Here is a 27,411-nt window from a genome sequence, read left to right as displayed (position 1 = left end):
ATTGGTGCAACACCTTAGTTCACTCATGATGAGCTATTGGGCTACAAGTGCTCAACATTTTTGGGATGTTTGGATGTGCTACTATTCTTTTAGGAGCAGTAACTCTCTCTCATATAGCCTCTTGCACACAACTTCAAGTTCTGTTTGTAGTAAATGTGCAAAGCATACCTTCAATAATGAAGGTCACTCAATACACACTCCACAATCCAAGATGCACCTCCTAGATTCTCAAACCCTCTATAGCCTTGCTCATGCTAGAGGAGAGCATGGTAAGACATGAGAGATTGCGAGAAAAGATGGAGGCTTCACCCTCTTGGTCCCTCACCCTCACCCTTACTTACTTGCTTTCAACTCATCTCTCTCTCTCTCTCTCTCTCTCTCTCTCTCTCTCTCTCTCTCTCTCTCTCTCTCTCTCTCTCTCTCTCTCTCTCTCTCTCTCTCTCTCTCTCTCTCTGTGTGTGTGTGTGTGCAAAAAAAGCAAGAAAGCATGAATCAAAATTTGGTACACATAAAAATAGCTTGTTCTATTCATTCTCATCCTTTTTATACACTTTTTTAGGGCTAGGTATTTTGCATCCCTCTTGGGCATCTAGCCCATCTTTTGGGCTAAAAGACCAATCATCTCTTATTGCATGCCTTTCCTATGGTGAGAATAGAATAGAATCTTTGTGATTTTACCATGGGAGCCTATTCCAATATTACAAATTGCAATTCAAATGTGTAGCTACTTCAATGCACATTGTGTTGTGGATAATAATCCAAAAATTAGGCTCCATCTTTGTGCTTTGCTTGCATGTTGCACATTGCTTCTTGTAGTTAACATTACCCCCTTCCTACATGAGTCTAGTCCCATGAGACTCACTATCGTAGGTAGCATGCTCTTGCCTGCATCGAAGATGTGGATGCTAGGGAAAACTATGTAGCCTTGAAGGAATCCTAGTAGTTGCTAATGAAGAATGCTTGTAGTGCTAGGTCAACAGTGGTTAGAATGATGGTAGTTGACATGGCTCTTGAAGTTGTTGGTATTCTTGGGATTGTCTTGGTGAGATTTGATGGTGACCGTTCTTCTGGTAAGCTTTGATGGTGAGATGAAGGAAAAAAGTGTTGGGACTAAAGGTCAACGAAGAGCTGATGGTGCATTAATTTTTGGAATATTCAGTATTTGCAATTGGAAAACCTCTTGTGTGGTCTCTCCCTAGGGGCAATACTAGACTTCTTATCGTGCACAAGTCATATTTTATTGGTTTGGGAGACAAGTCCAAACTACTCCAAGCAAGCCTAGAGTGTTGTCCCGCACATAAAGACCCAACCCATATGTAGATTATGGTGCAAATATTATGTGAGTGCATATACATACATAGGTATTACTTAGAAAATAGCCACCTTGGTTCCTTAAGTGGTGTAGTTGATGAAGCATGAGGTGCAATTAGATGGGAAATAATTTTGACGTTGAGAAAAATTACCCTTGAAAGGATTCTTGAGACACCTTCATTGTCTTGGAGAGACATTGTATCATAGGTGAGTGACTTGATGTCTTAATATTTCAATAGCTGCAGCTACTTATAGTGATTGAAAAGAATTGTCCCAATGTAATTTTGCCTTGTTTTATTTGCTAATTGTGATGGCACTGAGATGGAATATAGAAAGAAATGTGCAAATGGGTCAAGAAGACAAGTCTAACCATAGGTGAGATGAACTCCCTTGGTGTATTTTTCCCTTGATTTGCTCTAAGAAATTTGTGGGGGAATGTACAACGGGCTAGGGGATTAGGGATGGAGCCAATAAATCAAGGTTAGGAGACATACGTAATATGAGAACCCCTATGTGTGGTGTTGTGATTGTGCATACTTTTTTATAAAAAAATCATAACAATGCTATATAGTGAGGCTTTTAGCCTTTCAAAAGAGATAGGAGAATGTTAAAATTTGGGGGCCAAGAATGATCGATACTATAGGGATGATCATTCAATATGCCTCAATGCTAGAGAAATTGTTGTTGATGAAGAGGTGCACTTAAATTTCATGGCCAACAATTATACTTTATGTTGAAGTAGTTGAGAGTTTTGGATAGTAGGTGGAGTGAGTTTTTCTTGACAAAATCAGCTTCTTGTTGTGAACTTTCTTCTCACGTGCCTATGGAGTGCATTGAAAGTTCTTCATATCCTTGTCTTTAGCCTTGTGTTCTCAAGTGTTTATGTTGTTGACAAGCTTTTGCTCCATTGTTGTCGCATTGAGCATCATCTTTGTCACCTATTTGTCTACATCACTTGATAAAATTGAGAGCACATGTAGTAGGATTCAACGAAATTGTCTTTTTGAAAATATTTTGAGAATCTTACCAACTAGTAAGCAATTGCTTCACTTGCTCCCTCCTCACACAAAAAATGTTGCGCTACTTGTAAGCATTGAAAGGATATTGATCTTATGGTATGCAAGGATTTTTCTTAAATTTTTAATAAATTAAACGTCTATTACATATACAATTGTACTTACAAGTGAGTAAGTTATGATACAGGGGTACTATTGTTGAGATGTGAACCATTTGTAGAAGTCAAGATTGTATTGAAGTGCAACGTGTGTGTTAAGAAGTTGTGGCAATTTTGCAAAATAGGGTTATATATGCTACAACATCAAGTACCACACCTCCTTGATCTAATCTACTCGCAACATGAGCTCTTCTTCTATGAGGATCCTCATATAGTGGTAGAACTTGGAGGGGTCGGAGCTATGTATGTTGGGTCAATTTAGGATTTCCATATAGCTTGTCTTTGCTTAAAATGATCATGAGCTGACTTCCAATTTTAGCCATTGAGGCTCTCATAGTGTACCATACTTGCTTGAATATGCTTGCACCCTCTCCTTTCTGATCGAGTTCTGATATCTCCTCAATGGTTTGGTCGCATAAAGTGATACGGAATGTGGGGACCAAACGATGTTCCTTAGCTTCTTCATTAGGGATGAGTTCTAGAAGGTGCGAAAAGAGAGCACATTGTTGAAGCTCTCATTGATAAAGGAGAAGATTATAACATCATTATCTATGATGTGTGGTCTCAAATTGGACAATCTAAGCTTGTGCAACACTATGCTAGGTACCCAAAGCATTGCTATGTGCTCAACAGTATCACATAGGTAATTGATAAATTTGGGTACTTAAACCATCTGTGCACCACCTCTGTCGATTGAGCCCTCTAAAATAGAACCCAAGAAGCTGAACTTCACCTATCATAAAAAAGGATATCAGCCCCACATGCCTAAAGTGCAACTACTTGATGCGATTGTCAAGTCCAAGGATAGGGTCCATAGTTCGTAATTAGCCAACAATCTCAAAGAAGAGAGAAAAGGGCCATTCACAAGGTGCTACCTAAGCTACAGAGGAATGCTCAAAAAAGGAAAATGTAAAGCCACTTAGGAAAGAAAAGGTTTGTATTATCTCTGTGAAATGGTCATATATGTTTTGCATTCTGCATTGCAATTGGATTGTGTTTGATGGAGTTTAGCATTTCTAAATATATGTTCCCATTCCAAGTCTCAATCTGTTAAGGGTCCTCAATTGTCTCACTCCCCTTGATGTCTATTAGCCAATTTGTACCTTGGTCATTTAGCTTTATGGCATTTGAAGTCATACTAGAGAGGTCTCATTCCTTGGTGCATTGGGAAGAGTTCATGTGATAGTCAAGTAGATGTCCAAGATTCTTTGCTAGCACTAGGGTTTTTGCACTTAATGAGGGAATTTTTTTAATAGAAGAAGAGAGTTGAAAGTCGTAGGTCCCCATTTAGTGTTTAAGTGTTCTTTCCTTTTTAGTTTGTTGTGATCTCTGCCCCGATGCCTTGTTGCTTAATCAAGTTCTAGGGTTCTTGTAATCATTTTTAAAAGTATGCTTAAGTGTATTCAAGTGAGTAGTGTGAAAGCAGGCTTTCTCTCTTTTCCTAAGCTTGTGAAATTTTAGTCGACTTATAGCACTTTACACAGTTCAATCATATGTCAAAAATACTATCTCAAAAGTTCAAATGATTTAATGTGTTGCCTTTTGTTTCCCATGGCTCCTTGTATCTCAAATTTTGTTTCCCATGCCTTTTTGTAATTCAATTTTTGGGTCCATTGGCTTCGCGTATTTCAGGTTTTGGCTCATCAAATTTTGATTTGCCAAGCTCACTTGCACAACAATGTTTGCACATGTGATGGTGCAATCTAATCTACATGCCCTAGGCCTCTATACATGTGGATGTGAGATGCAAGGCGAATGCTAGGATGTGGATCCTAGGATGGATGTGTGGGTTAATATGTTAGTGTGCAAGTACTAGTGCTTGAGTGTGTGGGCAAGGTTATACATGCATGTGTGATGTTGGTGCACTAGGGGATTGCCTACATGTGCATGAATACATGCCTATATGAATGAGTGCATACTGGGTGTGTTTTCAAAATATGTATGCAAGAGAAGGAGGTGATGCACGAATGCACAAGTTATGTGTAATGAGTACCACACTAGTGCACATGTGACTATGGATATTGCGTACAAGTGTTGTGCACTAATGCATTAAGCTAGTGCCATAATGGATTACAATGGTGCACTGAAAGATGTTTTAGGGTTGGGGATGCGTGCCCTAGAGTTTTAATCCCACAAGACTATAATGATAAGCAAGGATGGTGCCATAAGATTGTATGCTGGAGGCACTAGTGATGTCATGCACCTACATTTGTCACAACAATGCAATGTGCATTCCTAAGCTGCAAGATAGGTGTTGGCTATCTATGATGATTATGGTGTACAATGGACAAATGGTAGTGTACACTCTAGATGTAAGTTCACGGACAATGCATGAATGCACCATGTGCACTTGAGGTGTACTAGTATTCTTAGGCACGCGGATGTACATACGTTGCACCACCCTAGATACAATGTGGGCTAAGTGCAACTATGCGCACATGAAATTGCAAGTGCGACTACCTATGCCATTCTCATGCATGGAGATATATGAATGGGAGGTTGAGGAAAGTGTGAAAGTGAGGGATAAGGATGCCCAATTGTGTTCTAATTGTCTAAGAAAATATAAGTGGTGGGGATTTGTGGTTGATGCATACCATGTAATTGTTCTTGTCATGCACACCACACGCACATGGATGAAAGGGTGAAAAACATGTGAAAAGTATGGACAACATGGTGGTGGACAGTGCCATAGAGTTTAGAGTTGTTTGAGGAGATTAAAGACTCCATTGCAAAGTCATGGCAAAAACCTTTCAAGACATCTCAAAGGAAGATGTTAAAATATGTTTAGAGAAGGTAGATTGCTAGCAATACACCATTGCATAGTGTCACATACCTATTAGATCTTGAGTACTAGGACCTAAACTTGTGGAGCAATAGTAGCGGGTTGTAGATTTTTATACTATGATCAATATATTCTATGTAGAAAACAAGGACACATGTAAAGAATATGCCAATGAGAGTTCTAGATTCATACTAAGAAGGTTCATTCTATAGTGTGGAAGTGGACTATGAATGCACGAGATGCTTGTCCATACTTGAGACTTCCCACATTGTGTGTATTGGTACAATGTGCTAGAAACTCTAGCTTAGAGCAAAAAAATAAGGAAATTGGAGCACATCTCTATATGTGCATAACACTATTTGAATAGATTATTGGCACATAGGGCCAAGAGTTTGGTAATATGTATTGCAATAGTATGATATTCTAGATCCTTGAGAGCAATGACTAGGAGAAAGGTATGCCTTATGAATGTGTAAAATTGTAACGATGCTAAGATAGAGGCATCAATCTTTGATAGGGTCAACCATTTTGGGGGTGGGACTCACAACATTACGATGGAAATTGAGATCAAAATGAGGCTTGTTGTAGTGGACATAGACATTGAGGAGCATCTTGCCCGTAGGATGAATCAGTCCTGAGCAATATTCATTGAGTTTCAACATGATGCAAAAATAAATTAGTTTTCAAGCTTAGCCTTGATGCAAAAACCTTTATGCATTGTAAGTGATTAACCCATTCAAATTTGTAAGCTTGAACATTCAGCATACTTAATTATTTGCAACGCGTAACTTGTATAATGAAAGAAGTATTAATTGTATCCACAATTGATAAATTTTGAACGTTAGAAAGAAATAGAGGATCAAATGATTTTATTACTTTTACCAAGGCTTATCATTCAATCACATGTACAAATGATATTACATTGCAATCCTCAACTAGGTTTTAATCAAACAAGTTTACATCAAGAGAGCTCTCTTGTTTGCCCTCTTGAGGCTATGTATAAGGCATTCTAAATATCTTGTACAAGGTTTTGGGAGGTAACATATTGCAAATGGGACACTTATTGGACAGAATCATCTAAAGGACTAGGCAAGCAAGGTGTATGTAATAGCCACATGAAAAAAAGTATGAGTATGCTTCCTTGTCAAATGGCTTGAAGCATCCCATACAAATGTTGCTCAAGCATGTTGAGGTATCTACATTGTGCATGATGGCATGTGGATGGAGTATGGTGCACATGGGGTAGTCCCACAATAATGCCCCTTGAGAAGCACCCTCCACCACACGGCACCGCACATGTTCATCAATCTACTCAATTTGTTTCTCAATATGGATATACACATGGTGGTGTTTGGGATTGAAAAACTTGCTAAAATTCCACCTCCCTTTGGGCCGACTTGTTCTTCAAGGCCTCTTCTCTTGCATACAAGTCTATTAATGTACTTTACTATGCCAACTACAAATAATCCCCTATGATGGTCGTGCATTATGCACATGTGTCCTCAATAGAATGGTGTGTCTCCTTTGACAAGAAGTCCACTTGTTGATGCATCAAAAAGTGCATGTATAATATCTTGGCTAGATACAAGGGGGAGTTGGCATTATGAAGTGGGTAGCTAAAGACCTTGAGGGCTATGTGCTTAGCATTCTTCTTGATATCCTCATGAAGGCACTTGTGAAGAGGTTGGTCAAAGACTTCTAGGGCTATGCACTTCGTGTTCTCCTTGATACCCTCATCGGGGCACTTGCTCACTTTCCATTACTCTCTCCTTTATCTCTATGTCCAAGCATGGCCACATTATCTTGACCATGACAATGGTCACCAATTTGTTAACCTCTTTCTACTACATATGAGCCAGGTTAGCCCATTACAAGAGTCATTGGGTGATCTATTGGGCCTCTTTTCCACCCAATTCTATCGGCAAACTTGTCAAGTACTTGTATGTCTTCTGAGTGCACTCTTTGTATGCCTTCTCTTCATTTTCATCACCTCTTCTCTCACTTGTTGATACTCATTGCCTTCAGCCATGTTTTTTCATCAAGAGACAAAATATCTACAAATGAGACAGAAGATGAAGTGGCTACAAGCAATTATATGACATCACAACACAATGGCTGACAAATGAGCACAATTAGGGACAAAAAACTAGATTCAATCACATTATAAATCATTACATAGGATCTAAATCAAATTAAAAAGATCAACAATACAACATAATATAATCACTTGAATTTAAATCAATCAGAGGTACACATAATATGCACAATAAAGCATGTATGACTTTCTAGTCTCCATAATCAAGGTAGTAAAAGCAATATGCACAATATAGCATGTAAGACTTTCTAGTCTCGATAAACAAGGTACTAAAGGCAATTAGGAATTCATAGAGATACAAATTACATAACAAAGTTGACAAATTTACAATCTAATTATAGACCATTGGACTTATAGAAATAGTGAAAGTTACTAAGTTGTATAGTATATTGTTTTGTGACTCATTATCAAGCACCATTGAAATTACAAGCCATAAAGCCTTGGAAGTTGCTAAGTTCTTTTACAAAAATTGGGGCTATTTACTATGAGAGGTCGTTGTGCCTTTGCAAGGTCGGTGTTGCATTCCACCCTAAAAGATTCTCCAAGTTTCACAAAGGATAATTCTACAACCTATCATTTGCTAGCATGAGCTCCCTAACCTTGAACTCTATCCACTGCATTATCATTTTGTCTAGGGTGCATCCCTTAATTCCCTTAATAGTCATAGGTGTTGGCCTAACTACCAAAACTTAGTGAGGCACATGATAAGCCACCCCATAGTGTATACATCATAATCCTTTGTATGCAAATTGGCACATGGGTTGTGAATATCTGATGTAGTCCATGGCCTCTTTCTACTTTCCTTCTCACCTTTCCTTCAACACTCATCAATGACATGCATGGGCTTGTGTGGTATGCCACATTTCCAATTGAGGGTTGGCCTTTCATGCCAAATATGAGAATTAAACCCCAGACAATTATTCCCACTTTGGGGGTGTTATCTTTCATAAAGTCCAGCACCATATTGTTTGCGTGCAAGTCAAAATGGATTATGCCAACATTGTACACTACCTTCATCCCATCCATTAGCACATGAATTATTTGTGGCATATTATTGATCACACCAACAATTCCAACCCTGTCCTCGAGTTTGGGCACCATGTCAAGATCTAGTCATTTCTAGCTTGTGCAGGTGCTTGATTGTTCTTCTATATATATACAATCATAAAATGGGCCCCACATCAAGGTACCGTTGACTGTGCCACCATTGAAGAGGGGAAATGATATTATCTAGGGGGACTCATAAGTGATGTCAATGCATAGTATAATTGATGCATTGCACTTTTGCATCCCTCCATCTCGAATCAATGCCTCTCGGTGTTGTTGAAGGCCATGTACATTTTTGCACAATACTTCAAGTTTGTGGAAGTACTAGGTGAATCTTTAACAAATTTGTGTTTTCTAGCATTATATAAACTTGAGAAAGAGATTAAAAATAATATACTAAAGCTTGTTTGGCCATTATCTAGTATGCCATAAGAGTACAATGATAATGAGTGATGGGTCATAAAACAATAACTCTATCTAGGGGCATGATGAGATATATTATATATGGGGCAAGGAGCAAGGAGAGCTCTCCTACCTACTTTGCTTTATTGTAGGCTCTATTGCCACGTTTCTAATGAAACTCAATTAAATTAATAATAAGTCAAACTATTAGATATTTAACATATGTGATGACAATACTAAATAGCAAGGATTTTTTTATAGCATTCGATCCGAGTGGATTTATGTACATGTGGTCAAATCTATCTCCTTATGGAATATTTGTCCAAATTTGCAATCATAGTGATAGAATGGGAGTTGTAGCTTAGAGAAGTAAAGTAATGTAGAGGCATAAGGGTGTGTGTGTGTGTGTGACACTCCTAGTTCTATCTTCATACTTTGACACACAAAGTTGTAAGGCGCTAAAAGCTTTCACACACTAGACTTTATCGTCACAACAATATCCAAAACTTCCCAAAAGGAAAATAAAGATTACGACCATTTATGCTCTCATCCCTCTTAAACATATCACCTATTTTTACGAAGCGACAATGAATGTGCGTATGTTTTAATATATTTAATGCCGACATAGCCACGGCTCTAAAATAATGGAATTTCTGTGATTCTAGATGCTACCTCTTGCATGTATGGGAGTACTGAAACCTCTCCATTTTCTAGGGGTTTCCTTACCCAACTAGATGTGCCCATTTAGCATGGATAACTTTTATTCATGATCATATTCTACGATTGGACAATCTTAGAAATCCATTGAGGTTTACCTATCGGCAAATATTACACCTCATAACCATTACATAAGCATTTGAAAGACTTCAGGCAACTTTACCCTACAATATATGAGCCCTTCTGCGTTACCTGTGTATAGAGTCTGAGATAGAGATTCATGGAGTCCCGTCCTAGTAATAAAGATGTGTGAGAGAGTTCTCAGATGATCATGAGTGATTAAAACTGTTACAAAAGAACGTCAAGCATGTGCCCACACACGGAGAGGGGGGGGGGGCGGTTCCCTTCTTAACTGTGGAAGAATATCACTGTTGACAGCCAATTTGTACAAGGCAATATACCATTTGTAACGGTCAAAATTTGGATTGCAAGAAGCTCCCTCCAGAGGGTTGCGAAAAGTTGCATCCAAAGGGTTGACAAGGATGCAGGTTTCCTGATCATGAAATGCTCTCTGCTGGTGCAAGCAATGGTGGCAGCTGAGGGAGGAACATAAGAGTTTTTCAATTTGCTTGGTGCATCTAGATGGTTGACAAGGATGCAGGCTTCTTATCATGAAATCCTCTCAGCGCGTGTGAGCAATGGTGGAAGCTGAGGAGACACATAAGAATTTTTCAATGCTTTCAGAAGTTGAGGGATGTCATTGGCCAGCATCTCATTGATATCCTCAATCAGCCTCGGTTTCAATTTAGGAAACTTGCTGATATCATATGTGGCCAGTGTATTTCTAAAGCGCTCGATGTTTGGGAAATCCCCGTGTGGTATGTGGTACTTCGTTTGTATCTGCCATAATGCAGCCCCATAGTGAGTTGTGACACCAGGGAAAGATCAGATAATCTCAGGCTGGTTACACACCAAATGATGGATGCCCACTTTATAAGCTTTAACCGATCAAAACACTTATTTAAGGGTTGGGCGTCCACAGTTCTTCACATTGGAGAGGACATGACATGTTGTTTACCTGCTAGATAGGTGAACTCCCTACACACTTTTGGACGGGGAGTCTCCCCTGCCACTTTACTGGCAGACAAGGGTGCATATTTTGCATTTGCAACCAATCAAAAAATTTATAAGTTTATTACTTTTTATTTTTAACAAACTGTTTCTATTTGGTGTGTAAAGGTATGATGCCCATGTCCGCGCCCAGTTTCAGAAAGTGCACGCCCACACTCTGGGCAGGGGTTGGCCGTCCATCACTTGGTGTGTAACTAGCCTCACAGCATTTCCCATTTCCACTAGTTTTATTATGCAAGCACTTGTATCATACCTTGTAGAACTCCGATCTCAAGTTTTGAAGCAGCTCATCTCGCTTCTTGGTCTTCCCGAGCAGGTAAGGCATCTGGCTCTTTAGATGGCCTATGATCAGAGCATGAAGCTTCACTGACTGAGCACGCTTGACAAACTCATTAACCTGCCAGGAAGATCATTGATCATTATGTGAACTTGTCACCCAACTGCACTCTCCTCTAGTAAGCTTACCCTACGATCACCAGACTTCTTTGGAACACTCGTGAGGTCAATCAGTAGATCATCTTGTTCCTTGTTGAATAGCTCCTTCGCAATACCACAATCATCTACTTTCTCACCAGTAGGCTGATCCCCAAATGACCTAATCAAGGAACTCACAAGTAAAACTCTGAAGTGAGAAAAAGGAAAGAGAAAGGGTAAGGAACTGTGAACTCACCCTATGTACACACGCATGCACTCAGGAGTATTGACCACTTTTCCAAGCGACCACATCAATGCACCATAAACCCTCATGAGCTGTTTCAAGAATACTGCAGATTAGTAGTTATTATATAGACTTTCAGTAGATATCACAGACATCATGAGCGAAAACCTGCCTGTTGTGTATCTATACTATCAGCTTTGTTTAGCAGAAGTCGTATCTTGCTGTCTTGTCCATTCAAAGACTTTATGACGTCTTTGAACTCGTCACTGATGTCGAGTTTGTAAGGGTCGAATACAAGTAGAATCATATCACATTTTGTTGCAAACCATTCAGTCACACCAGGAAAATCATAACTGCGATTTATGCGCTGCTTCTCTCCTGAAAGAACTCCTGGTGTGTCTATGAAAGTAAGATGCTGCAAAAGCTTTTAAACAGGACTGGATGTTGTCAGTTTTCAAGAAGCAGGCAAGCATTTATACACATCAACAGAAGGAAACATGCATTAAAGACATATGAAAGAGGATTCCTAATACTCAAGATGCAATAGTGAACTCACAGGATGAGACATCTGAGAGCACTCAAATCTAGAAAGGAAAGACGAGCCAAATCTACTGAGACCACCAAAAGGTAAATCAGACTGAACAACAGCTGCATTGCCAGGAATAATTCGATCTTCTACACCATTCTGCAATATAAGTAACACCAGCTGCTATGCTCAAAGATATAGTGTGCATATAAATGATAACAGTCATCACAAGAGCTAATTAAAACAAGAAAAATGCTTTGAGGACTGTGCAGAGTCCAGACATTCAACAAACCTTTCTTGCAAGATGCTGCACTAATCACTTTGTCTTTGTAAAACCACTGCTCTTAAGGGTCCTCAATTAGAGAAACTATTTTTAAGAATTATAAATGGATCACCTTAAGTCACTGCACAAGTCAATTTATCGATAAAGAGCTATGGAATGAGGACAGACTCAGTTCTGTTGTAATTGTTAAATTGATTGACCTCGTCTAACTAAAGAACTGAATGAGGTGATACAGTAAGACGAATTTACCTACAGAGACTCGCTAATAGCACAGGGTTAAGCTCTTACTTGAAATGTGCTTAAAAAACTGCATAGAATAGCAGATACGTGAGCATATATGCCATTTAAATGAATGATGTGATGGGACAAAACTACAACTAGCCTTCATAAATACAGGGTAGAAAATTTGTAATCTATTTAGGAATGTGCTTATGCAGACAATATTGAAGTCAACAGGCAAGCAAAGAGAAAGAACTTGTACCATGACAGCTACAAAACGATCTGTAGTGGGCTCAGGTCCGATATATGCTCCTTGAAAAATAAAGCAATTCAATTATAAGTAGAAATGCGATGGTGCAAAGAACAGATGTTCTAAACATAAGAATATAATGCTGTTCACCTGGGTATTCCCTTTGAAGTAGACTTTTGATGAAACTGGTCTTTCCGGTTGAATATTGACCTAGCAGCATTACCTGTGGCTTTGCCTCAAACTCACTCTCTGACTTCCAGATCAACAGTACATTCTAAGTGTGAGAAACAAGTACCCAAAATCTTTTCAAAAACATTGAAATCATTATCAAGATTTAACATTGCCTATTAAAAACCTATGTCAGCCAATATTAGAGCAGCCATTAGAATGAACTTGATGCAGCCATAACAGCCATCTGAAAACTTGATAACCCTGGATCAAGGACATGAAGTGCACATTATGCTGGCCTCCAGGAATAAACATGTCCCAGGCAATTTTGCTGTGAAGACGGAGACCCTTGCTCCTCCCCCAATGCTGCTTACCCTGCCAGAACGCCATCCCACACAATCAACCCAAACCCCACCTTTTCCTTTCACCTTTCCTCCTCTGCACTGCCTGGGAACCCCTCCAGCCCAGTTCCACTCCTCCCTCCTGGCCACCTGCTCCTTTCTGCAACCTTCTCTCCTCTCCTCTTCCCTGGCCACATTCCTCCATCCCTTCTGCCCTCCTCCATCCCACAGCCCATCTTCTCAATGTTGCTCCTTTCCTCTTCCCCTTGCCCTCAAACCCCCTATCCACTCTATGTCTTAACCCTGCCCTTCCTCTTGCTCATTCCAACATTCCCTCCTCCCTCTTTGAACCTTCCATCTCATTGCTTGTACCAGCCACCTCATCACTTAGCCAGCTGGTGGAGGGAGGGGGAGATGAACTGGGAGTCAACATAGGTGAGGGGAAGAGAGGATAATTCTCTTCAATACCAAGGAAAGGAGTCAATTAGAAAGGCCATCTACTTCTAGGAGATGAAGTGATCAAATCAAAAGGCTCAATTCTTCATTCACAGACAAAGAAAAAGATCCCACCAAAGCCTATGCTCTTTTTCAAAGTCATCCAATGCCTCCTTTGATAAATTCTCACAAAGTGGCCAAGAGCCAAACTCTTCTCATGGAAGATCTCAATATTGACAAAGGTGTTGGCAATCTCCACCTTCATCCTCATCAACCACTTCATCCTCTTCAACCTCAAGATCTAGAAATGGATGAAGATTTAATAACAAGAAGATCAAGTCACAGTCACAATCCCAACTTGAAAAGAATATCAAATTGAATGCGGTTCACTGTATCCTGATCTTCTTCTTAAGTTTGTTCCTCAACTCCAAATATTATATGGTCACTATAATTACAAATAAAGAAAGGATTGAGTTTGCAACTCTACTTTTGGTCAAGCCAACACTTGGTGCCAGGTGCATGCAGTCTCAATATAAGCATGTTGCTCCGAATTCCTAGAACAATGTTGTCACAGATTAGAAAGCCCAATTTCTCTTCCATTTTAAAAGAGATGTTAAAATGGAATGGGAGCCATAATGAGTCATTTGATGACTATGCAAAAGATTTTGTAGCTACTCTTGGGGGTTTAGCACTTCAAGAAAATGAGCAACTTCAAGCAGTGAGGAAGTTCCCAGAAACAACATGCATCCGTTGGTAAAATCTGCAAATGTAATTAGTCTAATTTTTTCCTTTGAAAGTTTAAAGATAACTAGATAGTGCAATAGAGCTGGCCATTGATCATTGGTTACATGTTATAGTGGACACAAAATCCTAGCAGTCATGTCATTTCTTGTCTCCCTTTTCCCCTTTTTTTGGAACGAAAATCAACCCAACCATGTTTCAATTGATCCATGGCCAGTATGGGCTATTTACTTTTATTTGTATTTCTATGCACGAGGGGCTCTTCATTAGGATCCTCAACTGTCATATCTACAACAATGATAGGAGCAATATTAGCATCCAATTTTTCTGGACATGGCCATAAAATGACCCAATTTCCTAGAAGAAAAGCAGTGGCCTGCGAAAGTGTCCCATTTAAGATAAAAGAGCAGTGGATGCATACCCAAAAAATCCAAACACAACCAATTGAGCTTTTTACAAGAAGTATCCCACAACATGCACATGCAATTTCGATTCGCCACCCTCATAGTGGGGGGCAGGGAACCAAAATAGTACCAACATTTGCCATGGCATCTTTTAATAACAGCCAATACATTGCGGGACATCCTTCAACTTTTACCCAAATTGGGCATTCCTGATAAAGCAGACACTGGAAATCCGCCATAGGTCTCCGTGGCACAACATGTGCTAGCTGGTGATCAAAAAACAAGGGCAACCTTGTTAGGAGTGCGTCACGATTCTTAGATGATTTGAGTAGCACCTCATAGAAACCCTTGGTCCCACAAAAATTTCATCCGCACATTCTTCCTGCAACAATGAATACAACCACTCCTGGATCTAGGAAAGCATAGGGATCCTACCCATGAAAAAGAGAGTAACACCTTTCTCATAAAAACCCGAAAAAGAATGCAGCATTGCCTTGGTATCCACACAAGCATCAAGAACATCATTCTTATCAATGTCAAGAAAAGCACTATGATTATGCTAAATACAATCACTCAAGTAATGGTGAATTCCAAGGAGTGCTCCCAGTCCAAATCCTCAAATTCATTGAGCCTAGTGGTGACCTGGACATAAGAGTGCATCAGAGGCTCTGAGGGGAAAGGACCCTTTGAACCCGTCATCGATTCATCTGCAACACGCTTGCTGCACTTAACAACTAGCTAATCATCAAAACCCAGCACCATTTCCTTAGTGCAAGGAACCATTTCCTCTTCCTCGTCAGCTGCTGAATCTGGTCCCAGGGCTGGTCATTGAAGGCTGTGTTCAAGTCAGCCATCTCTCTCACTCCTTGATGCACTTGTAGTAGTGGGCATGATGGTCTTTTTCTCAATTGCAAGCTGCATAGCAGTCAACCCAGGACCACACACTTGCCTATAGTAAATCCTCAGGTCTCTGCAGTATATCCCTAGTTCTCTGCACTGTAAACCTCTCTCTCTCTCTCTCTCTCTCAGAGAAAACAACCACCCTCAATTACTAAAAATCGTACATTTCTAACTACAAAAATAGAGAATGGCTTGTATTGTTCTTTTCCACCCTTGTCAGCCCAAAAGGAAATATGAGCTTTGCATTCACTCTAGTTGCTAAGAAAAGTAAAACTTTTACTCTACTCATCCTCCTGACTACGCAACCTTGCAGAAGCATTTGTCATAGAGATGATAAGCTGAGCTGCACACTCCACAATTGACTTTCTTTTCAATGTGGACACATTGTGCACTATCTCAGCACAGAATTTCCTGTTATGCACCATCAGCAAATCGAGCTCTACAGGATTGTGCACCAAAAAACTTCTTGAAACCATTTGGAAGCACATGCCTAGTCTTTTTATTGGCACAATAACCTATATTTGACACTAAAATCCTTTGAACTTCCTTAACACCCATGAATCAATACCTTTTGGCCTCCTCTAGTTTGTGGCTTGACAGAGATCTTGTGGTCGCTCTGCACGCGCTTGAACTTCTTGATGCGTTTCTTCACGACCTTCGCCTTCACTAGAGGAGTCACCATTTACATTCAGCATCCTTCCCCCTCTGCGTGTGAGGTCGCAAAAACTCTCTCTCTCTCCCCAAAACCCACCCACCCACACACACACACATAGAGGTCAATTGCTACAAATCCCACTTGACTATTGCCCAACAAACCACATGCCTGGTGTCGTGAGGATTTTTATTTAGTGATGAAACCCTCCAACCATGACACGGGTGAAACCAAGATACGTTCGTCAACGCAATATGAAGTGCCAAGACTAATAAAGCCTTAGACAAATGAAGCAATATAAGTGCTTGGTATCATATAGACACTTGGATGCAACGATCTCAAAGCTTGCAAAGGGTTCAGGAGTGTGAGCAGGGAGTTCTTCATGGCTGTGTGCCGAGTGCTGAGATGTAAGCAAATAGGCTGGTGTTTAAAGGGGTGTGACATATCGTTGTTTGCTAGCCTTTGGGTTGAGAGCATCATGGATCACAAAAGCTTAGCAACAAAATTGATGTCATGTGTATTATGCAGCCACGTTACCTTTAAAGTTGTTGAGTGAAGGCAGGCAACTGGATCATATTTGTAGCAAGGGATCAAAATGTATCTCTTCTTGTTAAGTTATATTTGATTGGGCTGATGGTGCTACTCTTCACAAAAAGTGGATGCATGACACCAAGCTTTGTGAAAAGGAAAAGGCTAATATTAGCCAAAAAGAAAGCAGCACCGGGCAAAAAGGAGGGGTGCTTGTGCTTTGCTTGGAAAAAAAAGCTCCAACACTATATTACATGGGAGGACGACTGCAGTGGGGGGGGAGGCAGAGTTGGAAGAAGAACTCCCTTGTTATGACACAGCAGTCAATTTGCTGTACATCAGATGGGAAACCTAAGATTTGAAGTGGTGATGGAGATGTATCAGTTCTCGTCTGTTCACCGAGACCAAAAGCATGAACAGCATTAACACTAGGAGGAGAAGCTCCGAATTCAGTGCTGATGACAGGTGCTTAAGTTACTGCAATCACTGAAGTTACGCTATCTGATCAATCTGGGAGGAGATTGAGGAACCAGAAAACCTGTGCAGGGAACAGCCAGAGTAGGAGAAGAAGGTTGACAAGTCGACGCAGCTGCGAGAGAACATGTATTTCATGGCCATGAGATAACAGGCACATGAAGGCCTAATCAGTTGGAGTGCTACTGATTCAAGTCTTCTGAAATGTGTAGCTGAACTGCTGACTGCCCTTGATACCCAACATTTGCGCTGGTCTGCTGCAGTAAAAAAATGCTTGTGTGCTGGTCATGTGGGGGGGAGGAGATAGCAGTCAAAAAGGAAGGGAAAGAAAGACAGCAAAGCCTTAGGAGGGAGGTGGCAAACCCCTTGTGCATATGGCAGCTCTGAAAGCGATTCAGAGACTACTTTGACTTGCTGAACCTTTGGGACAGGGATTTCTGCAACGGTTGCTCTATAACCTGTGTGCTCACAATCTTACATGTTTGACTTTAGTGGAATTGTTGCTGGACATGCTGAGACCAGATGTTGAGGGGCAATTTGATAATGGTCTTTCTGCTGGAGGTGCTCCAGCCCATTGTCTGCAATATCTTTGTCATGAACTGAAGCTGGCTTCTCAGGGAATCATTGTTTACTGTAACAGGGACTGCCTGCATGTTTGGACAGAGCTGCTGAGTGAAGAAAGGCTGCTAATTCAATTTGCATGGAAAACCTTGTCCATTGTATCTCGTGCTCCTATATCTTCACTTCAAGGATTATCCAAGTACAAATGTAATAAGTCACTGAAAACCCTTGAGATCCCACCTAATGTGCTTTGCTTGACAAAAGCTATCGTCAATCTATGATGTCCTTGCCTTGAGCTAAAAGCTTTTGAACTTCTCTAACATCACCACTATTGAGGCTATCAAAGGACTTGTCCATTCTTTCTTGATCGAAAGGTTTGCTTTGGCTTCAAACAGTCGTGCTTCTACGATTCTCACTTGGTTCAATTTCAGTGAGTTCTTTCATCTTGCTATGTTCCTGATCCTCCGCGGATTTTTGGCTTGGCACAATCGTCCTTCAAAACCAGCAAGTAATGCGAAGGCTACACTTGGAGCATGTTACTGTTCTGCTTGGACCCACCCTTCCAGCTCATCATTTTCATGCGCAAAGACCGTCACTATCCTACCTGTGTCCACCTACGGAGTCTATGTGTAGGTCTATTACTATAGGTCACACCCTCTCTAATTGGCCTAACTATGCCTATCATCAGATGCTCAGACTGTCACACTTGTCTCCCTGTCTAGCAGGGTTGCGTTTGTCGCCTAAAACCTGGACTATCATGCCACTTGGAGACTATTATGGTTGGCTTGGACTCATCTCTCTGTTTAATGCCTTGAGATGCCTGCGACAGAATGCTCACTCACTCGCTCGCTCACTTTGTTTTTTGTAATCAAGTGGTTACCCTAGTGGTAAGCCACTTGTTTTATTAACCCACTGACCTAGGTTCAAATCTCCCTTTTTTTACACCTATATTAAATGACCATGTGGAATGTAAGAGTTGAACCCAAGACCTTTCGGTCCCCACACATTCAACTTGACCAACTGAGCTACATCTGTATGCTCTCTCTCTCTCTCTCTCTCTCTCTCTCTAGTGGCTACCCTAGTGGTAAGCCACTTATTTTTATTAACCCACTGACCTGGGTTCAAATCTCCCTTTTTCTATAACTATACTAAATGACCATGCAGCATGTAGGAGTTGAACCAAAGACCTGGTCACCATGCATTCAACTTAACCAACTGAGCTACATCCATTGGTCTCTCTCTCTCTCTTTTTTCATAAAAGGTAATTGTATTAATTACGAAAAAAAAAGGTACAAGTTTACATGATTACAAGATACACGAGGGCCCTAAGCCAACGTGTGTAAAATCCCAAGACTAAGCCACGAAAAAGTTACACAAGTCATGGCAAAGACCCAGAGGAAATTGCCATATGCCAGGGAAATAAGTCCTCCCGAGGGAGCAAGTCTGAGTGCCGAATGAGATCTATCTACCAATGCAAAAGACCTTTAAGCTGGGCAATGTGTCTCGGTACATTAGAGGCCGAATCAAAAAGAAAGGCATTCCGAGTGGTCCAAATGTGCCAGCATCCCCAGTATCTGAAAAAGTGGAATAAGATCTTCATATGCAACTGTGGCGGTGTGGGGTATTTTGGGCTCACAAAAACCCAATCGAAAGGGGTTAGTGACGACCCCACCACTGTGCACCAAACCTGTGACAAGAGCGACCAGATATTCTTGGCGAGCGGGCAAGAAATAAATCGATGTCGGGCCGATTCCACAATAGTGGTGTAGAAGAAACAATTGCCGTTCGAGATTCGACGCTTGGAAAGGGCCAAGGCAAGAGGAAGACCACCAATCATCACCCGCCAAAGAAAGACCTTACATTTGAAAGGTGTCTTATTCAACCAGCCCTCCATCACAGTTGCCTTCCACCATGACTGAGATTTCCGCAATCCCCATACAGTATTAGCTTTCACACCCAGCCATTGATGATCTTTAATCAGAAGATGATACACCTGATTAGCAGAGGCCTTTTCGAGACGCAACCGACCTGCAAGGTCCCAGTCCTGCCAAGGACGATCCACAGCAAGGGCAGGAAAGGGTTGCCTACCCCGAAGCACTAACAAAAGCTGTTCCCATAAATCACAGTATCCGCGCGGGATTCTGAAAAGTTTCCTGGCAGTACGAAACGATGCGAAGACATTACGAGTGGCAAGGGTGGCATCCACAACTGAAGTCACACCCAAACGGGCCATGCGGTTAAATCTTGGTATGAGCTCATGTTTGTCTTCCCATGAAAATAATCTCGAGATTGCCAACAATTCCAGTTGAAAGGAGTTAGTATGCAAGCAGTCCTCCACTGGATGCCAACGCGCCTTTTGGAGCACCACTCTCCAGGAGCCGACCAAATGCAGTAACAGAGAGGAGGAGGGATTGGAAAACCGAGAGTTTGCATTAAGGACATGCCACCAGGAGCTCCGAAGTTGTATATTACCATGCCAAAGCCCACTCTCCTCAAGAAAATAACGGGCTATAATGGTCCACAGGTAATGATCCACACACACAGCGCGAAAAAGAGACCAACGAAGAGCCAGCATATGAGTTTCAACATCCAAAATAGCTCCACCACCCAGGCGTTTGGGGGTACATGTATGTGACCATGAAATCCACGAAATACCTGCGTGCAATGAATCCTTCTTCCATAACATGAAACGAATGGGGCGAGTGAGAGCCTTCAAAGTAGTAGTCCACGGCAGCAATGGCAAGAAATATGTGAGCATTGGCAGCATAATTGTCTAAGCCACTTTGAGGCGGACATGGAAGGGCCATGCTTGCGACTTCCAATACATAAACTTAGCTACCAGTTTTTGTGAAATCCACTCCAGTAGTTGCTTTGGCCGAACATCAATCCCCAACGTGTATCCAAGATGCCTGACAATGGAGCCACGGGGAACAACCTGACCCTGCCAACCCAATGACTGTAAATCAAACTCCGTGCAACTGAGAATGGCTGATTTGAAGGCATTGATACGAAGACTAGAAGCATGACCAAAGAGCGTCTAAACATCTAATGCCTTGCGAATGTTGTCCTTATCCGCACACAAAATCATAAAGCTATCATCAGCCAGAGATTGGCTAATGAAGTGCTGTCCCAAAGGAAGAGACAATCCGGCCAGCTAAGTAGAAGTTGCCATTGAAGATAACATTGAAAGAACCGGGTGGGTCACCAGGGCAAAGAAGAGAGGACTCAAAGGGAACCTGCCTCACCGAGCGTGCAAGGACAAATGGCTTTGTAACCCCATCATTGAGCATAATGCGCAAAGAAGCCGCAGCACTAATGGTGTAGATCAATCGGGACATCCGAGTACCAAAACCCATAGCATACATAAGTTCTGCAATGAAAGACTAGTCTAAATAGTCAAAAGCCTTTTCTAGATCCAATTGAATCAATACCACTTCCTGACTAGAGTCCCTTGCATAGTCAATAGCCATTTGCACATTTAAGATAGTATGCAGAATGTTGCGGCCCTTAATGAAACCATATTGAAGAGGATGCACAAGAGCTGAAAGGTGCTTGTGAAGCGGATTTGCCAACACTTTGGAAAAGATTTTATACATCGAACCCATCAAAGAAATTGGTCTCTAATGTTGCAACATTGACGGCGAAGGAACCTTTGGAAGCAGTTTGATAAGGCCTTCTTTCCATGAGGAAGGCATGACCCCTGTTTCCCAAACCTGCTGAAACATAGCTGCCAATGGCTTCACCAGTTGGGTAGCCGAGCTCTCAAAGAATTCATTGGTGAGACCATCACAACCAGGGCTTTTATCCTTAAGTAGGTGTAACAAAACATCCATAACCTCCTCCTCACAAATATTTGCCTCCAAAGTAGCTTGCATATCAAGTGGAACCTGCTGGCGGACCAGATCATAGAAGGCTGAGCATGCATGCGTAACCTGGTCAGAAGGCGACGGAGAAGAACCAAGAAGATCCAAAAAATAATTCCTGCACATATTGACAATGGTTTGCGGATCAATGACCATGCGACCTTCTGAATCCTGGAGTCTAGTCATATTTTCGCGAGCAGGAGAAGCATGCAAGGCGGGAAAGAACTTATGAGTCTGACAAGCACTATCTTGCAATTTGTCAGTCAAGTTGTGCAGTTTGGCCTACTGATAAGATTTCAACTGAAATACTTGAATAAGATCAGCCAAACGCATCGCCACTGACAACAGAAATTCATCATCTGGGGTGTCCACCAGCAGCGAACAAACTAAAGCCAGTAAGTCCTCCACTGCGTGTGGACGAAGCCGACAAATAGAGGCATGATGGATCCCATACTGCCGAGCAACCCGCTGCACATTAGAGAGCAGTCGTGCAAAGGAAGCCGAGCCCTTAGAGACGAAGTCCAATAAAAACCTCTCAATCAATTGCTGCATATAGCCCTAAAAGATTGGATGCTTCAAATAAGACGAGTTGAAACGTAAAGGGAGTCTATCCAGCAACTGCATAAAAGGTGCAATGGGTTGTGCAAGTATCTCAAGCTAGAGAGGGAAATGGTCCGATAAGGCATATTGCTGTAAGACTTTCATTTCCAGCATCTCGGGAAGAAAATCATCCTCCTGCATGATATACATTCGGTCCAACCGCGACCAGGTGGTTGCATATTGTGCGGAATGAAAAGTAAACCCTGAAGAAGAAGAGTGGAGCCAAGACCAGAGATCTTGCTTAAGTACCTCAAGAGCAAAGGCATTCCACACCTGACTTTCCGGAGCATCCATCACCGAATGCCCTGAAGTGGACGAGAAGAGTCAATACACATATTGAAATCCCCATCAAAAACCCCTTCTGCCAAGTGACATGGAGCTCTACAAAGTCTTCCAAAGATCCCGTCGAGAAGCAGGGTCATTCGGAGCATAGAGGCCCAGCAACCATAAGATCTCTCCTTCAAATAAAACTTCGATTACAACAAAGCGGCCCTGTACATCATTTTTAATAAGAACAGGCTGGTATTTCTCATAGACAATCATAAGCACGCCAGAATAGTGCATAGCATGTGTCCCTGCATAAAACAAGCAAAACCCATGGCAATCCACAACTTTTCCTGCGTCACCGTGACTCTTGTGCCCAACCGCACACAAGGTCTCTCTCTCTCTCTCTCTCTCTCTCTCTCTCTCTTTCTCTCTCCTTTGCGTAATGGGTAATTTATATTATATCAATTCACAGAAGGCATACAAAAGTCAGATGATATGAAAGATACAAAAAGTCACAACAAAGAAGCATAAGATATTGTTGTATGCCAAGGAGCTAGATCCTCCCTAGGGAGAAGATCAACATGCTACACAAGATCTAACTGTCTATGTAGAAGACCCTTGAATTTGGTTGTGTCCCTAGATGGCCACATCAGAGTCATAGACGGAAGAATTCTAGGTGATCCAATTATGCCAACAGTCCCCAAATCTGAAAAAAATGAAACAAGACCTTCATATGCAATTGCACCAGGGTGGGGTATTTGGCCCTGGCAAAAACCCAATCAAAAGGGCACGCAATAGACCAACAACCACTCAACAAATATTTGATAGGAGGGCCCAAACTTTCCTAGCCAAAGGCCAGGAAATAAATCTATGATGCAAGGATTCCACACTGGTCATATAGAAAAAGCTATTGCCATTTGAGATTCGGTGCTTTGAAAGGGCCGAAACAAGGGGAAGCCCACCAATGTTCACTCTCCAAAGAAAGGCCTTGCATTTGAATGGTCTTGTTTAGCCATCCTTCTATCACTGTCATTTCCCACCAAGCCTTGGATTTATGCATGCCCCAAATTGCATTGCCTTCAGTAACTAGCCAATGATTGCCCTTAATCAAGATATGATACATCCAGTTAGTTGAACCCTTCTGAAGACTAAGAGGGCTAGCAAGATCCCAATCTTGCCAAGGGCAATTAGAGTCAAGTGCAAGAAAAGACTGCATAGGCTGCACCACCCTTTCAATCTAGCCCCATAAGTTGCAGTATCCACGAGGAGTCCGGAAAAGTCTCCTAGCCGTACGGAAGGACATCAGCCCAGTTTGTAGTTTCAGCCCTGAGCAAATATATGCATCAGCCATGCATGTCACATTGGCAAGTTGTTAAGCATGTCTTCCGTTACTTGCAGGGTACTAGATCTCTTGGATTGCTTTATGCCAAGGGGGGGCCACTGCAGTTACATGCTTACAGTGATTCTGATTGGGCTGGTGATTATGATTCACGTCACTCCACTAGTGGCAATTGTTTCTTTCTTGGCTCGTCTTGCACATCTTGGCTTAGCAAGAAACAACTAACTGATCTGGATGTATTTGTTACAGAGCCTACTCCTTTGTTCACTAATAGTCAGAGTGCCATTGCAATGGCACGGAACCCAGTGTTTCATGCATGCACGAAACACATTGAGATACATTATCACTTTGTCAAAGAGAGGCTACATGCAAGTGATATCAGCCTTGTCTATTGTCCTACCACCAGTAATGTGGCAGACATCTTCACCAAAGCTCTTCCTCGTGACAAGTTTGAAGCATTTCGCAATGCTTTAAATTTGATCTCCTTTGGTGGCAGATGATCCTTGTACTCTTGATCACTCTTCACTCCAGGGGGGTTTGTCGAGTATTTCACTTACGCCTAAGGCCTACGCTCACATAGAAGTGTCGGTGATCAGTAGGACACTTGGGCACTTTTTACTCTCAGTAGGAGAAGTTTTTTTCCCTAGACTTATGGTCTTATTTCATATGTGCGTATGTCACACACTTACGGGTACTTATCGTGTTCGGGTGTGAACACCCCCTACAACCCTAAGGTTTAAGGGTTGTACCTTGTACTTTCATCACACTCTTTCAATCTATTGCATTGGGTGTCGTGCTTCACTCTCACATTGTCCACTGATTTCTGTGTTGAGCTTCGATCTTGTCTCCATCTCACAAATTCTGTCCTGTATTCAGCTTCATAGCTAGATGTGGCCACTATAAACTGCTTCTTGCTCAGCCAAGAAATACATGAATAATGCCCCCCTCAACTACAATAAATTGTATGCCAAGATAGTAGTGTAAGTGGCCAAGATCAGTCACACCAAAATCATGCTGCAATTCAGCTTTTTTAAGGCTGAAATCAAAGTACAAGATTACATGGTTACAAGATATAGGATGGCTCTAGGCCATCGTGCATAAAATCTGAGAGACTCTCTCTCTCTCTCTCTCTCTCTCTCTCTCTCTCTCTCTCTCTTTTTCGTGAAGATAATTGAATTAAATGGCAATATTTACATCAGACCATCAGGTTAGCTAAGAAAAACTAAACAAACACAAAGCAAGCCAAAAGACCTCAAAGACCGTAACACACAAATATCATACATAAAGAATAGCCAGAGTGGAGCGAACAATATCCAACCAAGGAGCAGCAATGTCAGGAAGAACCAGGTCAGCTGAAACAAACTCTCTCTCTCTCTCTCTCTCTCTCTCTCTCTACCAAGGGACCCTACCTTGCCGCTTTAGCCTCTCTATATTGGATAGACCCACAAGAGACATCATGGGATGAGAGTGCATCCTAAGCAGTTCCACATTGTATCTGGATTAGACATCATTTTCTACTCATCGGCTATGTATCGTTCAATATTTATTCTCCATTTAGTTAGTCGTAGCATTAGATGATAGCTTTTTTGGGACATGGGAAATTCCTAGACTTGTCAGATGTACCATTTTAGCCTCATAGGTCAATTTGGCCTTTTGTAGATGTTAATATAACTTTCTTTCTTTGTTTCTTTCTCCCCACTACGCACACACACGTGTGACAGGTCTTGCCCAAACAATGATGTATGACACAAGTGACACCAAGTATTGAGAGATTGTCCTAGAGGATGGAAATATGCAAAGAACACCATGTGACATTGGGCAACATATAGAGTATGGCAAACATCTCATTGTATTGGGGAGTGCACATAGGATTGTCATCTTTAATGGCATGTCATGAGGCTAGATTCAAAAAGCTCACGTGTTGGAACCCCAAGGGAGGACCAAGTAAGTAGACTATTTGATGGTTTCACCCTCTTTGTTACTAAATATTATTGACTTTACCTTCTCGCGTAGACCTATTTGTTTAGTAGTGGATCATGCATACTTGAATTTCACAGTGATAGGTGGTTTCCCTAAGAACTCACTTGCCACTCAAGTTTCTAAACACTCTAGATACCAAATTTTGCTAGCGATGGCTCATGTATTTAGACCTACAACATATAATGGGTTGTTTACTATGGATTCATATTGCTCTTTGGATGAGATCATGAATGAAGGGAGTGAGAGGAAGAACTCAGGTAGTGTGCACGTCAATCGAGGTGTATTCAACAGTGCATTGCAAAAAGAGAGTAGAGAGTCCAAAGATGGTTGTGTACGAGTGTGGTACACACAAAGAATAAAAGAATGTATTTATACTTAGGGTATAGTACACTTAACCCACAAGGGTGTGTTCACATGTATAAATAAATATATACACGAGAGTAGCGTGAGGGTCTTTACACCAATGTTTAAAGGGGGCCAGAGGAAGAACGCAAGTAGTGTGTGAGTCAATCAAGGTATATTCAGCAGTGCAATGCAGAGAGAGAGTCGAGAATCGAGAGTCGAGAGGTGGGTGTGTACCAGTGTGGTACACACAAAGAATAAAAGAATGTATTTATACTTAGGGTATGGTACACTTACACCTACAAGGGTGTGTTTACATGTGTAAACAAATATATACACAAGAGTAGCATAGGGACCTTTACACCCAATAACCTTCCACTTGAAGGTCCTAAGTGAACCTTTAACCACTCCCACTAGCCGAATGCAATGCTCATGCTGAGCCTTTGCAAGACTTTTAGTGAGAACATCTGCAAGGTTATCCTTTGTTTTGATCTTAGTCAGGATGACTAGACCATCATCCAGAACCTATCTGATAAAGTGATATCGCACATCAATATGTTTGGTACATGCATGAAACATGGCATTCTTAGCTAAGCATACAACACTCTGGCTATCACATCCAAGTATAGGTGTTTTGGTGGGCAGCCCAAAATCCTTGACCAAACGACCAAGCCAAACAACTTCTTTCGAAGCTTCAATGGTGGCTGAAATGTATTCATCATTAGTGGTAGAAAGTGTTACTATCTTTTGCAATCTAGAGCACCAAGAAATGGCCCCACCAATCAAAGTAAATATGTACCCGCTAGTGGATTTGTGAGTATCCAAGTCACCTACCATGTCTGCATCACAATACCCCTACAAATCTAACGTACCCTTTCCATAGAAAATGCATTTTCTTTGTGTGTCCTTAAGGTACCAAAAGATGCATTTCACTGCTTCCCAATGTACTTTGCCAGGATTTGACATAAACCTGCTCACAACTTCCATTGCATGAGCAATGTCAGGTCTAGTGGCAACCATAGCATACATGAGTGACTCACAAGCTAAAGCATAAGGAACACCCTTCATTGAGCTAGCTGCCTTATCATCTTTTGGGCAATCTGCTTTGCTAAGCTCAAGGTATGGTGATAGAGAAACACCACCAAGTGGCTTAGTATCTTCCATAGAGAAACGATCAAGTACTTTGCTGATGTACTTTTCTTGTGAGAGAAAAAAGAGTTGTTGCTCTCTATCTCTTGTCACACGCATGCCCAAAATGTGTTAAGCTACACCCAAGTCCTT

The 27,411-nt window shown here is 41.5% G+C and overlaps 1 protein-coding gene and 1 pseudogene across 6 annotated transcripts in view; both read right to left on the bottom strand.

Annotated features, from left to right (window-relative positions):
* Positions 1–9,450: 9,450 nt before the first annotated feature.
* Positions 9,451–27,411, bottom strand: part of LOC148021902 (EH domain-containing protein 1-like) — a 109,032-nt gene continuing 91,071 nt past the window's right edge. The window contains exons 4-11 of one of the 6 annotated variants that reach the window (XM_087697415.1): positions 12,686–12,788; positions 12,548–12,597; positions 11,814–11,942; positions 11,430–11,672; positions 11,270–11,349; positions 11,065–11,194; positions 10,853–10,996; positions 9,451–10,368 (exon numbers count right to left, since the gene is read on the bottom strand). In XM_087697415.1, coding sequence (XP_087553541.1) covers positions 10,138–10,368; positions 10,853–10,996; positions 11,065–11,194; positions 11,270–11,349; positions 11,430–11,672; positions 11,814–11,942; positions 12,548–12,597; positions 12,686–12,788 — 1,110 coding nt within the window. In that variant the 3' untranslated portion in view covers positions 9,451–10,137. Of the gene's footprint in view, positions 10,369–10,852; positions 10,997–11,064; positions 11,195–11,269; positions 11,350–11,429; positions 11,682–11,813; positions 11,943–12,547; positions 12,598–12,685; positions 12,789–27,411 lie in introns of all 6 variants that reach the window. The other 5 variants (XM_087697414.1, XM_087697417.1, XM_087697416.1 and 2 more) reach the window with 5 other exon arrangements.
* LOC148021904 (large ribosomal subunit protein eL32z pseudogene) lies at positions 15,133–16,245 on the bottom strand (annotated as a pseudogene).

The sequence above is a fragment of the Lygodium microphyllum genome, chromosome 17 (assembly GCF_053477565.2).
Source record: "Lygodium microphyllum isolate KBCC chromosome 17, Lygodium_microphyllum_v1.1.10, whole genome shotgun sequence".
In the NCBI taxonomy this organism is placed as follows: domain Eukaryota; kingdom Viridiplantae; phylum Streptophyta; class Polypodiopsida; order Schizaeales; family Lygodiaceae; genus Lygodium; species Lygodium microphyllum.
This window is presented reverse-complemented; position numbering and strand designations above follow the sequence as displayed.